At 40.7% G+C, this 21,653-nt stretch overlaps 1 protein-coding gene across 2 annotated transcripts; it reads left to right on the top strand.

Annotated features, from left to right (window-relative positions):
• Nucleotides 1-104: 104 nt before the first annotated feature.
• Nucleotides 105-20,845, top strand: LOC120543630 (unconventional myosin-XIX). Of its 2 annotated transcripts, XM_039776770.1 has the most exons (24): nucleotides 105-229; nucleotides 1,514-1,661; nucleotides 2,993-3,141; nucleotides 3,503-3,616; nucleotides 4,588-4,720; nucleotides 4,807-4,876; nucleotides 5,485-5,587; nucleotides 5,692-5,788; nucleotides 5,889-5,965; nucleotides 6,768-6,858; nucleotides 7,506-7,671; nucleotides 8,352-8,425; nucleotides 8,542-8,663; nucleotides 9,235-9,348; nucleotides 10,398-10,574; nucleotides 10,670-10,807; nucleotides 11,479-11,586; nucleotides 11,714-11,784; nucleotides 12,355-12,434; nucleotides 13,856-14,019; nucleotides 15,206-15,335; nucleotides 16,036-16,121; nucleotides 18,799-19,125; nucleotides 20,317-20,845. In XM_039776770.1, exons 1-24 carry the CDS (start codon nucleotides 170-172, stop codon nucleotides 20,428-20,430), a joined length of 2,913 nt encoding a protein of 970 aa, XP_039632704.1. In that variant the 5' UTR covers nucleotides 105-169; the 3' UTR covers nucleotides 20,431-20,845. The 2 variants fall into 2 exon arrangements, with proteins under 2 accessions (XP_039632704.1, XP_039632705.1); XM_039776771.1 differs by lacking the exons at nucleotides 15,206-15,335; nucleotides 16,036-16,121; nucleotides 18,799-19,125; nucleotides 20,317-20,845 and adding an exon at nucleotides 12,544-12,645 and having other exon boundaries at nucleotides 13,856-13,963.
• Nucleotides 20,846-21,653: the final 808 nt, after the last annotated feature.

Here is a 21,653-nt window from a genome sequence, read left to right on the forward strand (position 1 = left end):
GACACGGGAAGTTGTCCTGAAGGAATTTTCTGACAGTAATGGAAAATATTGAGGGTCAGGACTGCAGTGTACTGTAGAATAACCACAACTCATCCTCATTAGAATATAGAAGTAGTCCCTATCAAACCTTGAATTTTAAGACACGAAGGTAACGTTAACGGTAAAATCAATGAGTTCTGCGGACACCAGACGTAACGTTAAGGCAGGACACAGAAATGGAGGGGGAATGGTAAGTTAGCACACGGGGAAGACCCGTCCACAATTTCTCAACTGTTGGTCTAGAGGTGTTCCTTTTCGGTTTTAAATGTAAAAGTGAATGATAAGTTAACTTGACCTGGAGTACCTTTATCAATAATATGTAATCTAACCGGTTCTCGGCTTTGATTGGTTGATTCGTGTTCATACGCGTTGTAGAATGTTTTATGAACCAGTGACCGAATAACAATACCGTAATCCAACGTTTAATGCGCCAGATGAAAATAGTCCCTACAATGCGGGGGGAGTAAATGAAGCCAAATGTAGTGGCTTAATTTGACAACGTATTTCTACTTTTTGACAACGTATTTCAGGTGTCACTTTGTTAATGTGTTGTTCATCATCTACCTAAATACGATTTTTGTAATATGTATGTTCTTCAGCCACTTACTGTTTCATTATATAACATACTACTATAACATGGTACTTGTGTACAGTACTAGTGTAACTGCTTGTGTTAGATATGTCAATTGAATGCATTGTGCACTTGGATATTATTCATGTAGCATTAGGTATGACAATAAGACTGTTCACATGGTTTAAAATGGCCTTACAGAATGATGGGATGTAAGCTACCTGCTGTTGGATTAAATCTGTCTGCACAAATGTAATACGTTGTCAGGTGGGCTGCAGGTCCAGGCCATGTGATCTTGGCAGGATAAAGCTGACTTCCATTTGTCAGTCTGAATTGATTGTGACTGAATGAATTACACATGACACATTGACCAAATTGTTTCTGAGCAAATACATGTAGCATTGCCCATGTAGCACTACTAGCTTTTTTAGGCCTCTAAAGTAAGTGTCAATAAAACTAGCATGTAATGTAAGAATTCATATTTAATTTACTTTTTTATCTATTATGTTTGACACATCTCTCTAAGCCAAGAATAAAATCTTGAACATGTAATTGCATAGAGATGGGATATTTGGAGTGCGTCATAGCTCGGGAACGTTTGACAGATTGTATGAAAACCAAATTATGTTTGATATTTTGATGCCCAAAACAAGATCTATTTTTGCTGTACCTTTATGAGTATGGAGCTCGGAAATGTATCCATATTTAGAAAATACTACCTTTGCGATCAGACTTGACGTAATGATGACATCAGAGGTTTGGGCACAGGTGTTTGATTTCTGGTTTTATTTTTAACAAATTGCTTCATTTGCTATTGTTTGCCATGTGCAATTACTTGGCATGACTTACAAGGTGTCAGTTCATATTTTAAACACAATATCACACTTTTTCTAATTCATATAGGAGAAAGGATTCGTCCAGAAGGTCCATTCTCCTCACCCGTGCCTAAATGATTCATCGGAGGGAGATATTCAGGCCTTCCTCATTGATGAAGACCAACTCCACACTTATGACGACCTCACCAAAGTTAACCCAGTGACCCCAACAACAGGTAACCAATGGGGCTATATAATGTCACTTGGCCCTCTAGAGTCTCTAAATCACTTGATAAACATGGTGTATCATGACGCTTGCTGTTTCAGCGAAGTGGTATGTAAGAAGTCATTTCACCTATTATACATCAAGGGTGGTTTTGATCAACAAAGTACCCCATCCACTGAAATTTGATGGCATACATCTTGAAATCTCTACCGCTGCATGTCAGTGAGTGCTGCTGCGTGTTTGATATGTTGCATAAACTTTGTCTTTATTTACAAAAGCACAGCCAGTGTGAAACAATGTTTTCCAGCTCATGTCACCTTGGATTGCGGCATTTGCTGTGTATTGTTTAACCGCAGCAAGATAAAATCTGCAGGGATGATAAAAAAATAAATAAAAAAAAACAGAAAGGTGAATGCATGAATGACTGCTGTGCAACCCAAATGCTGCAGTGTACACAATGAGAGGGAAAAAGTTTCACTCAAGTGTGAACCAAGGGCATGGCTTACTTTGCTGGCGGACACGTGCATCACCAGAAACAGTAACTCCTGTATTCCTTATACATTTGTAATACAGTAGGGCCAACGTGAAGCATCCATATCTTAAAGTGTCTATGTGCAACATTCTTTTCATTATCAATCATTTGTACATTTGTAAGAAAAGATTAGCGTTTAGTTTACTTTTCCAGGTGGTGTTAGTTTCAGCTCAAGGTAGACAACATAACAGCACAGCTTATTAACAGCAGGGGTCAGGTTAACGTAGGGCTGGGCGATATGGAGAAAATCAAATATCACAATATTTTTGACCAAATACCTCAATATCGATACCGCAACGATATTGTAGTGTTGACTATTGGTGCGTTCACAAAATATTTACACAATGAGATTTTTGATAAATAATCCTCAGTAATGTGGATATAATGACTAAGTGGGTAAAGGCAAATAATAGAACAGTTACAACAGTCTGGTAAGTTCAGAAAATGACATCACTTTACTGTAATGCAGCCTTTAAAATCAGCAACACTTATGCCATATTACGATATCCCAAATCTAAGACGATATCTAATCTCATATCACGATATCGATATAATATCGATTTATTGCCCAGCTCTAGGTTAACGGCATGGAATTGCTGTAGGAGGTTTTCTTTCAGAGTTCTTGGACTGAATATGTATCTGAAATATGGATCATGTTATTTTGTATATATTACAGAGAAACATATTTTTGCACATTTTAATGCTGCTGGTGTTCTCTTGTTATTGCCTTAGGTGGTTGTATTCTGTAAAATATTGACTTGTGTGGTTTTTTCCCCCTGTTAATGATACTTAATATTTTCTTCTGGTAGTGCTGAAATGCCTGCAGGCCAGGTACCGTGTGAAGGTGTTTTACACCCATGCTGGCTGCACCTTGGTGGCTCTTAACCCCTTCCAGCCATTCCCAGACCTCTACTCTCTGGATGTGATGAAGGAGTATCACTGCGCTCCTCAGCCCCAGGTATGTATTTACAGAGACACGACTGTCGTTCACTGTAATTCAGCTTACTTGTGTACCTGTTTATTTCTCTATAGACGTTTTTTAAAATGATGTTGGGGAAAGATGGATAGTGGTTCAAGCAGGGGTGTAGATGTTGAGGGTGGGTGGTAGGTGCGGTGGGTGCATTGTAAGAGTTCGGCTTATTCAGGGGGGTTGTGGTCAAACATAAATCCTCGGGTTCCTCGTCTGCCTCGTGCTTTTATCCGAAACAGCTTCAAAGTCAAACTCATAAAAGTCTGGAAGCTCCTTGAAGGAACCGGCGGCTCTCCCTGCAGTCTAAAAATGACCAGCATCTTAATAAGTCTGTATTTTTTGCCAACAGGAGTTCAAACCACACATCTTTATTGTGGCAGAAGAAGCCTACAGGAATGTTCAGGGCCAGCTGGAGCCAGTGAACCAATCGTTGGTGGTCAGCGGTGAGAGCGGTGCAGGAAAGGTAAACCAGGACATAGTGTGTTAAGCTTACAGAATAAACGTAACCTACTACATCAGTCAGGGTTTCAAACTATCAGTTGCTCTTTTAATTACAGTGCCACAGATTGTGGTATTTTCCCATTTGCAGTATATCGACTAAATTACGCATTTATAAAGCTGGCTGGGTTTAAGAATAAAAAAAAAAACCTCCACTCAAAAATTTATTTTTCTTAAGTCTATGTCCCTTAAAATGTCAGACCTATATACTGACTTGTATCTGTGCAGTTTGTCACTAGAGAGGTGTTCATCATTTGTCACAGATTTGAAAGCCAACCGCTGTTTAATATGCAAACGCCAGAAAAGAAATTGAAACCTTCAGTGCAGAGCGGACTTGTCTGTACAGAGAGACCCACCCACATAACCCACATATCATATAATATCATCCTAGCTGTGTCAGACGCTGCCAGTTAAAAGCTAACAAGCCAACAACAATGCGAACAAATAAAAGATGCTAACTACACTTACCATTCTGATGTGTCGCCGATTTCTGGCTGAGGGAACTCCGGCGAGAAGCCTCTTAAAGAAATACAAGAAAAATCTGTAAGGAAGACAGTTTGCATGAACAGCGATCGTCAGAATAGGGACTGGCAGTTGATCACCGATCAACAAATAAATAAGTGGTTAATGGATTCAGTTAAATCGGTAGTTGAAGCCCTAAACAGAGAACAGAGGTGGTGGCTGTAAATTGGGTCCCAGGGTCTTTTTTAGATACTTTTTTGGGCTTTTCCGCCTTTAATTTGACAGGACAGCTAAGTGTGAAAGGGGAGAGAGAGGGGGAAGACATGCAGGAAATCGTCACAGGTCGGATTCGATCCCTGGACCTCTGCGTCGAGGCATTAACCTCTAAATATATGTGTGCCTGCTCTACCCACTGACCCAACCAGGCCACCGTAGAACCAATCTTTAGTGGCCCTGTGGTTTGTTTCTGTATAGACGTGGACGTCTCGTTGCCTGATGAAATACTACGCTACTGTGGCGGCCTCCTCCTCAGTGTTGAAGAGTCAGGACACAGTGGAGAGGATAGAGAGGAGGGTGCTGGACTCCAACCCCATCATGGAAGCTTTCGGTGAGATAACTGATCGCCGGTGCCTCGTTAATGTGAAAATAACCACTGTGCACTGTCACTCAGTCAGCACTCTACTCTCCATGTAGGCAATGCCTGTACGCTGCGGAACAACAACAGCAGTCGCTTTGGAAAGTACATCCAGCTCCAGCTAGACAGGTAATTATAAATCATCCTGCTGCACTTTCGTCTTCATCACGTGCAGGCCCAGATCTTGGCACAGGCATTCTAGGGACATGTCTAAGGCCCATTTGACACTAGGGGGCCCAGTATAAGGGAAAAGTCCCAAAAAATGTTTTGTATCCAGCAATTAATCTAAATTTGTAAATTTTCTCAAGTGTATATATTATTATTAAATTGTTTTAATAAAAAGTACATTAAAGTAAAAACTCCAATTGCGTGAAAATGTGTTTTAACAGTACACTGGCACCACTTTTTCTGGGATGCTTTTGGGCGCAACAAAGTGTGTGTGTGTGGGGTGGGGGGAGATAAATGAAGAACAAAGAAAAGATCAAACAGAGGGTTTACAAAAGTTTTTTTCTCAGGCCCTTCAAATAAGCCTAAATCAGATGCATTAAAATACCTAAATAAATAAAACAGCATAATAATCATGTGGCAGTTAAAAGTTATCTTGTTTATTCACCAAATAACAAAGTGTGCCGTATGCGTAGTGTAATCTTTCCATTGAATCCGGCTCTTCACGTGAGAAACGTATCATCAGTGTACAGTTCGGTCTAATCAGTTCAACATGTTATTTTTACACGAAGATGTCAGCTGTTAGTGGGGGCGTCTGTGCAAACATATTTGCTCGAGAAGACCAGGGTGGCTTGCCAACTGGCTAATGAGAGGAACTTCCACATATTTTACCAGGTGAGTTAACGGCCGCACAAAACCTTATGTGTGTATATTAGTTTAATATTGACCCATTCATATGTAAAGCAGATGTAAATGCTGAGAGCATATTGTTTTTCCAGATGATGAAAGGGGCCACGGATGAGCAGAGTAAGGAGTGGAAGATGCCACGTGGCCAACACTTTGTGTGGCTGCCAAATTCAGAAAAAACAGTGGAGGGTTGGTCTTTATTTTTCATGTATATTTAGGCATGTTTTTTGTCTTTTATTCTATAGGGATTTGGGATTCTCACAAGTTCTTTTCATGTAATGTTTTATAGAGGATTGCTTTCATGAGACTGTCACGGCAATGGTTCATCTGGGCATTAATGCAGAAAGTCAGAGACAAATATTTAAGGTAAGGTACTCCTCTGACTTAGATTTAACCCCCTCTAGTTAACATTTTTAAACACTATAGAAACATTAAATGACTAGTTTCTAAAACACTAGAATGTAGTTGTAAGCAGATGTATTAATATACAGTATTTGTCATCAATTATAACTTCTCCTATGAAGATTACAACTGTGTTTTATGCCATAGTCATTATCTGTTTATACACCAGCATCCAGTTATGTGTGCCCGCAGGAAGAGCAATATTTATGGGCACAATAGATGAATAAACACTTACACTACCGGTCCAAAGTTTGGGGTCACTTAGAAATTTCCATTCCACTCCATTAGAGACAGAATATCAGCTGAGATCAGTTGCATTGTTTTTTTTTTCAACCAGTGCAGCAGTTTTCAGATTACATTATGTGCTTACATAATTGCAAAAGGGTTCTCCAATGTTTTCTTAGTTAGCCTTTTAAAATGATATCAGATTAGTAAACAGAATGTGATTTTGGAACATTGGATGAATGGTTGCTGATAATGGGCAATGTAGATATTGCATTAAAGATCAGCCACCCACTCAGATCAGCTGGTATTCTGTCTATAATGGAGTAGAATGGAAATTTGTAAGTGACCCCCAAACTTTTGACCGGTAGTGTACATCTGCTTACAACTACATTGTGGTGTAGTTTCATACATACAGTGTTATAAACTATTTATTAAATGTTTATATACTGCTTAGGAATGCTGAAAATATATATTTTTTCATTGTCTTTCTTTTTCTGTTAGCATATAATTGAATTTCTCTGTTTGTTGCAACGCATTACAGATATTAGCAGGGATTCTGCAGTTGGGGAATTTGAATTTCTCCTCTTCAACGGATGAATCACAACCTTGTAACCTAGATGAACAGTCCAAAGGTATTGGATATGATATTTAAACAACTCTTATCACCTCCAGTTATTAAGTTTATTTAGTCATTTAACGCTGACATAAATACAGAATGATGCTCAAGGGATTTCTTTTAAAAGATACATGCAGGTTGCACGATCATGTGTCATGCTGCTGGATTCCAGAATACATTCCCTGACACCCCGCTCCCTGACAATAACTCTCAACAAACATGAGCTACGTCAGGGTTTCCCCCAGTGTATTGCAAGCCTGGTGGCAGTACACCTAAGTTGTGTCCTCCCCCCCCACCAGGCCTAAGCCACTGGGAGAAAAAAATGTGAATGTATTTTTAAGACGTTTTTTAAACTAGTTACAGTTGGGGGTTGGAAACCTAGCTGTAGTCATATTTTCAAATCTCCAGTTAGCTTTTAGCACTGACTTAATGCAGGGCCATATGGAATCTGTCTTATAGCTTTTTTTAAATTCTCAATTTCGTAATTCCATCCATGATTCTGTTATCACAGAAACTATTGGGCTCTACGTTAATGCTGCTATCAGTCTGTGACTGGCCCCAGACGGGCCCCTTGTCAAAAAAAGACACTTTCCACAGGGCTAAACAGCTTATGTGGGGGAAACCCTGTACATAGATAACAGCTTCCACTCGTGCCTGTGTTAGACTTCCTGCAGAGGGCCGCGGAGCTGCTGTGTGTCCCTGCTGAGGAGCTTCAGATGTGTTTAAGAGTGAGGACGTTGAAGGCGGGGAAGCAGAGCGTTTTCAAGCCCTGTTCCCAGGCAGAGTGCAGCATGAGGAGAGACTGCCTGGCCAAGGCCATCTACGCCCAGTAAGAATGAGGATGTGATCATCAAATACACATCTGATAATATTATGTGAAAAAGGACTGGTCATTCAGGAACTTGTTTTTGTCCTGTGACTTAGACTCGGTTGTCATCAAACACTGCATAAAACGCTGCATATTATATCGTTTTTTTAATCGTCATCGCGATATCAACTGGCGCAGTAAACACATTATGAAAGTCTGTGACACATCGCGGAAGACACTCCGAGATTTTTTGTGTTTAGTTGAAAAAATAAATCAGTAGAAAACTGTACTTTTTCATTCTTTTTTTGTTTTTTTGTTTTGCGGTGCCTTTTATATTCAATTCAATGATCAATTTGTTTAATGTTAGAATGTTGGAAATGATTTCCTTTCATTTGTTTTGAATTCAACACGCAATTTGTTGGACTTTAGCAGAATACTGAAAGCAGCAGAAAGGCAGAACTGAGTACACTTTAATATCTGTTTATTTATCGCAAGTAATATCGTTATCGCAAATATTCAACCACGTTATTGCATATTTTCCTCATATCGTGCAGCCCTACTTTCCAGGAAACACTGAAACGTGAAACCATCATGCCCCTTTGTTTACAGTAAACAGTGATGAAGATATGTGTGCTAATCACTCTTTATATTCACAAGCCATTTATCTTTTGGAGTGAGAGTTTGTCTTTTTTTTCCAACAGATTATTTGAGTGGCTGGTTACATTCATCAACAACAGCATATGTGCAGGCCCATCCACATGGTGCAACTTCATAGGTAAAAGCATTGTTGTCTTTTACTTCACGGAATATCAGTACATATCTATTTGTATATTTTTTCCCTCCGTTTCTTTTCGTAAGCTCACGCAGTCCTCTCCACTCTGTGATCTCCAGGAGTTCTAGATGTGTACGGGTTCGAGTGTTTCCAGATCAACAACCTGGAACAGCTGTGCATCAACTACGCCAATGAGAAACTGCAGCAGCACTTTGTGGCTCATTATCTCCGAGCTCAGCAGGTACAGCTCAACTTTCAGCTTTGTTATCCCGAAGGCAACAAAATCACGTCAAGGACCATGACAACCATGACAAATACAGAACCATTCTACACCACAAATGAAAACAAGGTGCACCTGCCACCCGCAAGGTGGAGGGTGGGGGTGGGGCCTTGACCAACTGCCACTTTGCTCGTTTGAAAGCCATGATGTCTCTCTCTCTTTTTTTTTTTTTAAACAAACAGCGTCGGTGTTGAGTTCAAAACATAATGTATTATCAATAATGGTTTCCAAGTATTTATGAGAAACAATCTCAACATCCTTTTACTGAATGACAGTATGTGTAACGCTGGGCTGGAGCCTCCCAAAAATGGATAATCCCGTACATCTACCAGTTCTCCATGTGCAGATCTCACGAGAGGCGCATGTTTCTCTGCTTGTTGTGTGGACGTGCAGCCTCAGACATTCAGGAGGCTTCTTCAGTCTTTATGAAATCTCTGTTGATCGTTAACAGAACAACTTGTCGTACCTTTTGTAATGTGAAGAAATGTGTTTTGTACTTGAATCCTCCGGTTTTTATCTCTGCTTTTCCCAGGAGGAATATGTGTCAGAGGGGTTGAAGTGGTCCTTTGTCAAATACCAAGACAACCAGAGCTGTCTGGATCTTCTAGAGGGAAGCCCTGTCAGTGTGTTTTCTCTACTTAATGAGGTATGCTGGTCATTTTCTTGCATTTATTATTATTGTTGTTTAATTATCTGATAAAAATAACTTGGATAACCCATTCACTCAAAAGCAAACGCAACCGCACATACTAATAATGGCAAAACAAACAAAAAAATCTGAATACAGAAACTTGGACAATTCCATAACTTCTCTGGCCCATTTGCCGTTACGCCCGCCAAAATAAAATAGTGCTAACAAGCGTACGTAAAGCAACAGAAGTCAAACTTTCCTTCTTCTTCAAATTTAACATGAATTTAATTTGATTTCGTTTTAATGTATGATTAAATCGCCAAGTATAATTGTTTGTACGGGATATAGAGTGCGGATCGGGCTGCATTTTTCAGTCCGACAGAGCAGTAACCGAGCCCGGCCCGAGCCCGACAGGCATTAAGATATTTATGTCTGAGCCCGACCCGACATATGTACGTTTGTTTGTGTGGAAAGCCCGCTTTATTAAGCAACTGTAAGAAGGCGTTCGGGAAATGTCAACAGATGAGTGCATCAGCGCACACAGGGCAACAAGCGCACGTTAATAAGCTGTTTGATTTAAAATGTTCAATGCCTTATCGCGCTGATGTGACCGAGCCCGACCCGAACCCGAACATCATTTCTAAATATCTGTCCGAACGGGCCGGGCCAGGCATCCATCCTCTAACGGGATACATACTCAAGGCAATATAATACAAACCTAATAACAGGGACAAAAACATGTATCGACACACAAACGTAAAATCAATCTATATACCTGTCTCCAAGGAAGTGCTTCATCAAACATTTCTTCCCATTAGAGAGAACAGTCATACCGAATTTCATTTAAATCATATTCTTTTGAAAAAAGTAATACAATTTATGGATTTGTCTTTTTACAGTGTCATTTTTAATAGAACGGCATACAAGTAATTATCCTCCAGGCCTTTTGACCCTTTGTTTCCATGCAGTCATTTTCTTGGTTAATCCGTACATTCATTTATCATTACATATATGTATTCTGTACTACGTGGCGGTTGAAAAGTTTTTACGTACCCGTCCTATAGGAGAGTCGTCTTAATCGAGCCTCGGACCCAAAGACGTTCAGGGTTCGTTTGGAGAAGGAGCTCGGTGATAATGCCAACATCAGCTGGGACAAGTTCAGCAAGGAGCCACACTTCACCGTGGCCCATTACGCTGGCAAAGTCAACTACCAGATGGAGGGGATGGTGGAGAAAAACAAGGTGTGTGTAAAAAAAAAAAAAAAAAACTTTTGAATTGTGTTCAGAAGGTTGACCCGCCGGCATCCACTCATCTCCTGCTGGATTCTGTGTTTTAGGACCCAGTGCCACCAGAGCTTATTAACCTGCTGCAGAAGTCTGACAACCCCCTGCTTCACCAGATCTTCACCGACAACGAAACTGAGAATCCAACTACCAAGGGGCTCAGTAAAGTCACTGTGGTCTCCAAGTTCAAGGTGGGAGACAACTAGGGCTGCACAGTTAATCGCAATTTTATCCAAATCGCCATATGGACTAAGTTCATATCCAAATAGCAGGGGGGGGGGGTGGAGGAGGCGCAATATATGTTAAAGGCAAACAAGGTGTCAAACCATTCTGAATGAAGTATTGTGGTGCTGCAAAGACTTCCCGGCCTACAAATCCTGTCCTACAGACTAAAGTTTGGTACAGATCATTTACATTTTTTTCATTTTAATAGTTTTCAATGAGAATAATGATAGAAAAATTATCATTCCAGGTGCCTGGATAGCTCAATTGTTAGAGCAGGTGCCCATATATAGAGGTTTACTCCTCGACGCAGCGGGCACGGGTTCGACTCCGACCTGCGGCCCTTTGCTGCATGTCATTCCCCCTCTCTCTCCCCTTTCATTTCTTCAGCTGTCCTGTAAAAATAAAGGCCGAAAATGCCCAAATAATAATAATAAAAAAAAGATCATTCCCTCCAATATCCTGAATCATATCGCAATATCAGTCAAACTTATCGCAATTAGATATTTTCCTCATATCGTGCAGCTCTACAGCCAACGAAGGCCTTTATCATCAGGGCTGTATTAGCGTGTTGAGGCCTGTAGAGTTCCTCCTGGGACGCTTTATTAATGATCCTGATGATGTTAATGTCTGATCGTAGAACTCTCTGGAGAGCCTGATGAGGATCCTCCACAGCACAACTCCTCACTACACTCGCTGCATCAAACCCAACCCAGAGTGCAATCCACTGAGCTTCAAAAAGGAGGAGGTAGATGTTCTCTTTTTTTTTTTTCCAGCAGTATCACCAGCACTACAACAATGAGATGCGATGCTTTCTTCTTTTTTTTTTCACAAAAAGGGAAAGCTTTTAATGGTTATTCCCCATCTGCTGTCAGGTTATCATGCAGCTGGAGGCCTGCGGGATTGTGGAGACTATTCATATCAGTGCTGCTGGCTTTCCCATAAGGTGAACAACAACTCTCTATCAACTCTTAAAGTGCCCATATTATGAAAAAAAAACACTTTTTCTGGGATTTGGGGTGTTACTTGTGTGTCTCTGGTGCTTCCACAAGCATATGGTAGCAAACCATTGTAAAGCAGTGCTACAACACACACAAGTTCACCATAATCTACAAAAGAACTACTTACATGTGCGCCCTCGTTTAGAAGTCTCCCGGCTAATCCTGCCTTGTAACTGACCGAATTTGGAGAAACAGCCTGTCTTTTACTGTCTATGGAGCTAGCTGACATCTACGATCTGAGCTACTGCGCATGTGCGAGTGCAGTCAAAGATAGTACAGAAGAAAAGATGTCTCACTTTCACACAAGGTGAAAAGACGATCTGCAGCAGTGAGAGAGAGCTGTGCAGTACAACAAAATATGGTGTTTTTTGAAAATTAAACCATGTAAACCTATTCTGGTACAACCTTAAAATACAGTTATGAACCTGAAAATGAGCATAATATGGGCGCTTTTATCTTAATGTATTGCTTTGTTTCTCTTGAATTTTGGCTGACTTGTCATTTCTGTTGTACAGAATTCCTTTCCAAGGCTTCATGCAACGCTACGGACTGATAGCAAAATATTCACATTTCAAGTCGGGGAGTCATTGTGTTGGTAAGTTCAGATTTAAGGTCAATTTTGGCATGTTTACTGTGGACAAAGAGTGATTGTATTTCCTCTCTTTAGGTCTGTTATTCACCTTTTCCTTCATTTGCCCTCTTAGTATGTGATCCTCAGTTCTCTACTTTCCTGGGGACTTTTGTCCACTTGGTGTATACAAACAGGACTTTCTAACAAAATGTGCAACTTCTTATGACCTTTCCAGGTAAATGCATGCACCTCTGTCTATCCGAGCTTGCTTTGCATGTTGTTTCATGTTTCTTTACTCATTCCTGATTTAGTGTGTGCTTGAACTGTATTCATCTTAACACACTGCTCAATATGTCAACAACTATTGGATGGATTGCTATCACAATTTGTACAGACATTCGTTGTCCACAGAGGATGTATCTTACTGACTTTGGTGATGCCCTGACTTTTCCTGTCGTGCCACCAGGAGGTCAAAATTGTAATTTGTCAGGCGCCCTGGTAGCTGACCTGGTTAAGCGTGCACCCCATGTACTAAGGCTCTGTCCTTACCGCAGCGGCCCCGGGTTCAAGTCCGACCCGCAGGCCTTTCAGTGCGTGTCGTTCCCCGTCTCTCTACCCGGTTTCCGGTCTTCATCTGTCTTATCAGTAAAAGGCCAAAAAGCCCCCAAAAAATCTTTAAAATTGTAATTTGTCCAATACTTTGGTTTATGACCCAATACCTGCAAAACTAATGACATTTCCATCAGCCTCAGCTATACTTTGTGTTTAGTGCTAATTAGCAAATGTTAGCATGCTACTGCACACTGAACTAAGATAATGAACATGGTGGGGCTGTGCAATTAATCAAAATGTCATCGCGACTACGATTTCAGCTCCTGATGATCAACAAAAACAAAGTAATCGAGAAAAACGATTATTTTCTTCTTTTGTCTTGTGTTCTGAATTATTATTTTTCTCTTTCAAACAGTAAAAGTATGGAGGGAAATTTCACAGTTCAAGGTGTTTTCACTGTTGATTTGTTAAACTGTTTTTAAAGTTCAATACTTGCTGCTAAACATCAGCATGTTAACATTGCCATTAGCATTTAGCTCAAGTACAGGCTCACAGTGCCAGCATGGCTGTAGACTCGAGACTTGAGTTTTGTTGTGTGAATGTTGAAGTCAGCTGCTCACTAATCCTGAATGCTGCCAAATATGATCAGCTTTGAAAGGTTCACTGAATGCAGTGTAATCATTCAGTGTCTGCTGAAGCTGTGCTGTTGATTCGGATGGATTTCTCTGTGCTCAAACGCTTACCCTGTTTTTACCTCACTGACTGGCATACTGTCAGACAAATTACAAGTATGTGGTAAAATGGGAATCTCTTGACAGCTGCATTGCTGCTCTGCCCTTACCTGAATGATGTCTCCAGGGCTTCACTCTAATTCCAATTCCTCCCTGTCTCAGATGTGGAGGCTGATGGCAACGACAGTCTTCGGCGAGAGGTGGAGAAGCTCCTCAGGGTCGTGTTACAGCACAAGGCGTTCGAGCCCTCGCGCAAACATGACAGTGAAAAACCCAATTCATGGGTGCACTGCGGAAGGACTAAAGTTTTTCTTACCCAATCGATGGTCAGTAATTATATACTGTACATACGTAGGTATCCTCACTGGGGCTGCACAATATATCTTTTTTATCGTCATCTTGATATCAACTGACGCAATAAACACATCGCGAAAGACACTCAGAGATTTTTTTGTGTCAGTTAAAGTAAAATATCAGGGGGCGACCCCTAGCTCACCCAGTGAGAGCGTGCGTCCCATGTAGGCTGAGTCCTTTGCAGCGGCCCGGGTTTGAATCCGACCTGCGGCCCTTTGCTGCGTGTCATCCCCTCTCTCTCTCCCCCCTTTCCTGTCTATCCGCTGTCACTGTCGATTAAAGGGAAAAGCCCCCAAAAAATAATCTTAAAAATATATATATCAGTAGAAAACTGCATTTTAAAATGTAACTGTCATTCTTTTTTTCTTGTTTATTTGTTAAACATTCAATTAAACATTCATTATTTCCTTTTTTTTGTTTTAAATTCAACACGCAATTTGTTGTATTTATGAATATCTGAAAGCAGCAGAAATTCAGAACTGAGTACACTATCTGTTTATTTATCGCAAGTAATATCATTATCGTGATATTCAACAACGTTATCGCATATTTTCCTCATATCGTGCAGCCCTACTCCTCACATACCATTTGTATGTATAACTTGGAAGCCTGGGAAGTCATTTGCAGACGTACTATGTATTTCTTTTCCAATCTGGTAATATTGTCCTCATTGCGTGCTTTAGTTCAGGGCTGCACGATATGAGGAAGATATGTGATAATGTTGAATATTGCGATAACCGTATAACTTGCAAAGATATTAAAGTGTACTCAGTTCTGCAATTTTGCTGCTTTCAGTATTCTGCTAAAATACATCAAATTGCGTGTTGAATTTAAAACAAACGAAAGGAAATCATTTATTTTATTGAACAAATTGATCATTGAATTGAACATTAAAGGCACCACTAAAAAAAGGATGACAGTTACATTTTACAGTGCAGTTTTCTACCAATATTTTCTTTCAACTAACACAAAAAAAACCTTTCGCAGTATTTTGCAGCCTATCGCGATGTGTTTATTGCGCCAGTTGATATCACGATGACGATAAAATAACGATATGTTGTGCAGCCCTACTTTAGTTACTTACCAGGCCTGTAAAGCAAATAAGGGCTCTCTGGTCTTTTTTGGGAGTACTGACCTGTCTTGGCTGTTGTGTCACAGCTAGATTTGCTGGAGGATCAGAGGAAGAAGATCCTGTCTCAGTGTGCCTTCTCCATTCAGTGCTGCTGGCAGCGGTACCAGCGCCGCAGACGTCACGCCCGCCAGCAGTCTGCTACTCTGATCCAAGCAGGTAAACTCCTAATGCCCTGGCCAGCTACCACGTAGTGGAATCAGTAGAGCTCTGTGACCTCACTTGCACTGAGTCTGTACACCATGTTTGCAGGCTGACACGGTTTATCCTTTTAACGGCATCATAAGCCATCACAACAGCTCATTTGATTAACTGTTAGGGTGTAAGGATGCACTCAACTCACGATTCCATACGATTCACGAGTTTAAGTTCACGATACGCTTTTCTCAAATGACTGAAAACTATTCCTTTATTTATATAAACAGCAGATGTGTCCTCTCATCGCAAAAAAAGAAATTGTATTTTATCTTAAATAAAAATTAAATAAAAAATGGATAAGATTTTTAAAACCAGACATCAAAATAAAAAAAATAAAAATCTCTTCAAATAAATAACTCGGAACACGTATTGACGTCTGAAGTCAAACAAGTGAAATCAGTAGTAGATCAAGCCCTAGGCCTTGCATCAGAATTATTTTTTTTTATTTTTTTTTATCTCGACCGGTTGTAATCTTTACACATTTCTATTGATTTTTAACCGATCTAAGAGCATCGTTCCAGTCCTATTAAATGTTAATGACAGGGGGTTGTTCTGATACTCTGAATGGGAGTGCATACACATTTGTCCCCACAATGCACAGATTCCACCTGCAGAATGAATGGCTTGCTAATGGAATGAATGTGTTTTGTGCCTGCTGCAGCGCTGCGGTCCTGGCTGGTCAGGAGGCGGGTCCAGAGATGGAACAGAGCAGCTGCAGTCATCCAGAATACCTGGAGGAAGTGGAGGGTGAGATTTGGAAACAATACATATCATATCTTGTGTTTTCTTGCTCATTCTTCATGGCTCAAACTACAGTGCCTTGCGAAAGTATTCGGCCCCCTTGAACGTTTCGACCTTTTGCCACATTTCAGGCCTCAAACATAAAGATATAAAACTGTAATTTTTTGTGAAGAATCAACAACAAGTGGGTCCCAATTATGAAGTGGAACGAAATTCATTGGCTATTTCAAACTTTTTTAACAAATAAAAAACTGAAAAAGTGGGCGTGCAAAATTATTCAGCCCCTTTACTTTCAGTGCAGCAAACTCTCCGAAGTTCAGTGAGGATCTCTGAATGATCCAATGTTGACCTAAATGACTAATGATGATAAATAGAATCCAGCTGTGTGTAATCAAGTCTCCGTATAAATGCACCTGCTCTGTGATAGTCTCAGAGGTCCGTTTAAAGCGCAGAGCATCATGAAGAACAAGGAACACACCAGGCAGGTCCGAGATACTGGTGTGGAGAAGTTTAAAGCCGGATTTGGATACAAAAACATTTCCCAAGCTTTAAACATCCCAAGGAGCACTGTGCAAGCGATAATATTGAAATGGAAGGAGTATCAGACCACTACAAATCTACGAAGACCCGGCGTCCCCTCTAAACTTTCAGCTCATACAATGAGAAGACTGATCAGAGATGCAGTCAAGAGGCCCATGATCACTCTGGATGAACTGCAGAGATCTACAGCTGAGGTGGGAGACTCTGTCCATAGGACAACAATCAGTCGTATACTGCACAAATCTGGCCTTTATGGAAGAGTGGCAAGAAGAAAGCCATTTCTTAAAGATATCCATAAAAGTGTCGTTTTAAAGTTTGCCAAAAGCCACCTGGGAGACACACCAAACATGTGGAAGAAGGTGCTGTGGTCAGATGAAACCAAAATCGAACTTTTTGGCAACAATGCAAAACGTTATGTTTGGCGTAAAAGCAACACTGCTCATCACCCTGAACGCACCATCCCCACTGTCAAACATGGTGGTGGCAGCATCATGGTTTGGGCCTGCTTTTCTTCAGCAGGGACAGGGAAGATGGTTAAAATTGATGGGAAGATGGATGGAGCCAAATACAGGACCATTCTGGAAGAAAACCTGATGGAGTCTGCAAAAGACCTGAGACTGGGACGGAGATTTGTCTTCCAACAAGACAATGATCCAAAACATAAAGCAAAATCTACAATGGAATGGTTCACAAATAAACATATCCAGGTGTTAGAATGGCCAAGTCAAAGTCCAGACCTGAATCCAATCGAGAATCTGTGGAAAGAACTGAAAACTGCTGTTCACAAACGCTCTCCATCCAACCTCACTGAGCTCGAGCTGTTTTGCAAGGAGGAATGGGCAAAAATGTCAGTCTCTCGATGTGCAAAACTGATAGAGACATACCCCAAGCGACTTACAGCTGTAATCGCAGCAAAAGGTGGCGCTACAAAGTATTAACTTAAGGGGGCTGAATAATTTTGCACGCCCAATATTTCAGTTTTTTATTTGTTTAAAAGGTTTGAAATATCCAATGAATTTCGTTCCACTTCATGATTGTGTCCCACTTGTTGTTGATTCTTCACAAAAAATTACAGTTTTATATCTTTATGTTTGAGGCCTGAAATGTGGCAAAAGGTCGAAAAGTTCAAGGGGGCCGAATACTTTCGCAAGGCACTGTATACTCTGTGGCTCCGGTGCGAGCTGCACGAAATCTGATAAATATCCTCAAGTGATGTCACTTGAGTCAGCGTCAGTTGGGGCTGAAGACTACAAGTCTGAAAATACACTCCTCATCTCTGCCTGAGGCTACATTGCTGCTAATAGAGCTCAACAGTGACCGCCCACTTTTTTTAAAGGCTCTGGTTTCGGAAGTGTTTTTCCCCGTTCAATATCTCCATTGACGTTTCATTAAATGCTTATATAAAGAGTTTGAAGCCCAGAACCAAGCCAACCAGCTACGAGATGAATCATGAACATAAAACATTTGATTTGGCCCAAAATAAAGTTTTGAAAACGGCAAAAAAGGCAAAGGTACAAGACTGTGTACAGAAACGATCATAGACTTCAGCAGTAGAAGCTCGCTCTAGCCGTTTGCTGGTTCAGTAAACATTTCCATGGTAACCGCGAGTTCCACCTATCAGAGACGTGGCTGTTACACTTAGGATTGTGGGTAGTGTAGTATTTCTCCATAAGATTGCGAATTAAACATGTTTTTCTGAAAACAAGGTTGATTTCATTAAGACTTCTGGCTTCTACAGGAGCAAAACACTTTCGTTTCACAAGCTGGGAGCTCGTGGTCACTCTACCTTGGATGGTCTGGACATTATAGCTAATTATCAAAATCCTTATGGAGAAAATCAATGGGATTTTTACTTCCTGAACCACACTGTTGAGCTCCATTTATATCATAACACATTCAAATCTTTTGACGGTTGAGTTGCATCATATGTAACGTAGGGCCAGTTTTGACAAGGAATCAGAATGTGTGGAATAAAAGGGTTCTGCTGCATTGACTTTTTTTAACTGTCCTTCTTGAGTCTGAGGATGTTATAGGAGAACAATGCTAATTAATCATCTAATTAATGTCTTGTGGCACTAAATTAACACATGAATAAATGTGGAGTTATGGATAATATGTAAATTAAGTTTTGTTTTTGTGGCAGGCACTATTGAAATCCTTGGCTGAGGCAGAACTGGATGATGCAAAGGACTTTGTGGGGGCGGACGATGCGCCAGCATTGGACCCTGTTATCAGGGAGCGGGGCTTGGTGCAGCTCTCCTCCATCCAGGAGCCTGTCCCAGTGCGAGGGTGGCCCATGGGCCTGGCTCTGGCCTCGGCCCCGTCCATCACCATGTCTCTGACCGCCACAGGCTTCCAGAAGATGATGTCTGTGATGGCCTCCCTCAGCCTGCCCTCCACCAGAGGGGGGTATAAGGTGCAGCCCAACCAGTACTCCCAGGAACTAGCCACCATACGGGCTCAACCCAAGGTAAGGGCACATTAAATCTCCATAAGTTTTTATCATCTGGATGATTTTTATGATTGGGTATTTGCAGTGGTGGATGAAGTATTAAGGTCCTTTTAGTACTAAGTACTAACACCACACTGTAAAAATACTCTGTTACAAGTAAAAGTCTGGCATTGAAAATGTTACTTAAGTAAAAGTAATTAAGTATCATCAGGAAAATGTACTTAAAATATTAAAAGTAAAAGTACTCGGGGCAGCCTCTAGCTCACCCAGTAAGAGCGTTCGCCCCATGTAGGCTGAGTCCTTTGCAGCAGCGTGGGTTCGAATCCGACCTGCTGCCCTTTGCTGCGTGTCATCCCCCATCTCTCTCCCCCTTTCCTGTCTATCCACTGTCACTCTATAATAAAAGGGAAGAAGCCCCCAAAAAAGTTTTTAAAAAGTACTCAACACAGAAAAATCCTTGGATTTTAGAAACTGGAAACGGAAGCGTCAAAACAAGCTTCATAAGCGCCAAAAATTGCGTTAAAGGTGCTGTAGGTAGGATTGTGAAGATCCAGGACTTAGCCAAAACATTTGAACATCAACAACTTCTCAGTCCCTCCCCTCCTTTCCGGTAAAGCCCAAAACGGTCTCCTAAGCCCCTCTTCCCACAAGGGGGAATGAATGCGTGTGCATGAGCAGTGATTGACATGCAGTTAGACACCCCCCCCCTCCAGGCCTTGATTGGTGCATCTGAACAGGGAGCAGTGGATTTTTGCAAATCACACTACAGGTGGTGCCAGAGGAGCCAGATTTTTTTTATTTTTATTACCTGCTTCATGTAGTTGTACTGGAACATAGGGTCAGTTTCAGCAAATATGACAGAAAGTTAGTTTTATAATTCTGTGTTTAATTGTCTATATATATCATTTCAGCTGGACTTGTAGGCCGTTATATTGTTGGGTATTTTATAAACTACATGTGTTTAGTGTGCAATTGTAATGCTTAATTTGTATAGTAACTAAAGCTGTGAGATTAATGTTGTGGAGTAAAAAAGTAGAATATTTCTCTCTGAAATGTGGTGGAGTAGAAGTACAAAGTGGAATGAAAAGAAAAGACCCATGTAAAGTACAGGTACCTCAACATTTGTACTTCAGTACAGTACTTGAGTAAATGTACTTAGTTACATTCCACCGCTGGTCATATGAGATTCTTTTTCCTTTTTTTCCTCAGAGGTCTGTAAAGCTGCACTATCGGCGATCTCCACTTCTCTATGCTGACCGGCAACCAGACATGAAGAGTGACGTCACGGGGTTCAACGCCATCCTCCTAGAGAACACTTTGTAAGAGTTCCCCCCAAAAAGGCTGATGTCATGGACACAGATTAAAGGACGATCTGGCACCCAGCTGTTTTTGCAGGGAAGCATCTGCTATTCCATAATCTGACACAAAGGGAACAAACCTGGTATTTTATGATGTCATTTTGTTAAATGTGTTTAAAGTTTTTATTGACAACTCCAACTTTTTTTTAATTAAGAATGCCAAACTTTCATTTTGCATCTCAATTTGTGTATTACAAGGGTGTGAAACCTGCCACCTGGCATAATAATATTTGAACTCACCAGGAGGTCAGGTAAGATAATGCGCTGTGGCTGTGGCATGAACCTGATTTACTTATCATAAATAATTTTTAGTTGCATTCAGGCTCTAGGGACTTAAAAAAAAACAAAAAAACATCTCTAATTCAAAATCTCAGACAGTAGACTGTCCAGAAACACTGACCTGCCACATCTGAGATAAGAAATATAGAAAACCGTGAATGGGGTGTAAGTTGTGGTGATGTTACTGCAGGACGAGACAGACTCCGAATAATTTTTACGAGCCTTTGTCTGGAGAACTGAAATGACATGGCACAACCTTAGCGCCTCTAAAAACAGAGGGCTGCGGGGTTTTTTCGCATTGCTGCCTCTTTGGAACATCTTGACTGATGATCAAAGTATTGGACTTTTGACGAGTGCCTTTCTTAAAATCTACACTCAAATGGGCTGCTAGTGTATTTATGTAAGGGTGATTATTTATGTGTGATTTTATAGATTTATTATGGGTCAGATGCAGATATGATTACATCCAGCATTATTTTGAGTGAGATTTATGCTGGGAGGAGTGGGTGGGTGGGGGGTAATTAAGCAAGTTTTGCACATGTAAAGCACATATTGCACATTAAAACCACACACATACAGCAACACACAGACATGAACAAGCTGACACATTACTTATGTGAAACAGGGAAAGGATGAACCCAGGTTTATTTAAATTGCTGCTTTTTTGTCTGATAAAGGGTCTTTCTTATATGCGCATGTGTAAAATGTTTGACCAAACCACTTCCTGTGTGGATTTTAATCTGCTGCAGCCCAAAGCATTAATGCAAGCACTGTATAACCTACCAAAGTCTTTTTACACTAGTGTTTCATGAGGGATAACAAATGGGTCATTATGGCCATCAAGTTTTATTATATATTCATTTTTTATTTTTCAAAACCTCTTTTTGCTATATGGTTACAAAATAAATG

This window comes from Perca fluviatilis, chromosome 16, assembly GCF_010015445.1.
Source record: "Perca fluviatilis chromosome 16, GENO_Pfluv_1.0, whole genome shotgun sequence".
NCBI classification, from domain to species: Eukaryota; Metazoa; Chordata; class Actinopteri; order Perciformes; family Percidae; genus Perca; species Perca fluviatilis.

Bases quoted from the DNA above. Each gene is read 5' to 3' on its own strand.
- LOC120543630 (XM_039776770.1), top strand. From the start codon at position 170: ATGAGTTCTGCGGACACCAGACGTAACGTTAAGGCAGGACACAGAAAT. The intron at 4,877-5,484 runs GTAATTATAAAT...TTTTACACGAAG, and splicing joins ATCCAGCTCCAGCTAGACAG to ATGTCAGCTGTTAGTGGGGG. The intron at 7,672-8,351 runs GTAAGAATGAGG...TTTTTCCAACAG, and splicing joins GCCAAGGCCATCTACGCCCA to ATTATTTGAGTGGCTGGTTA.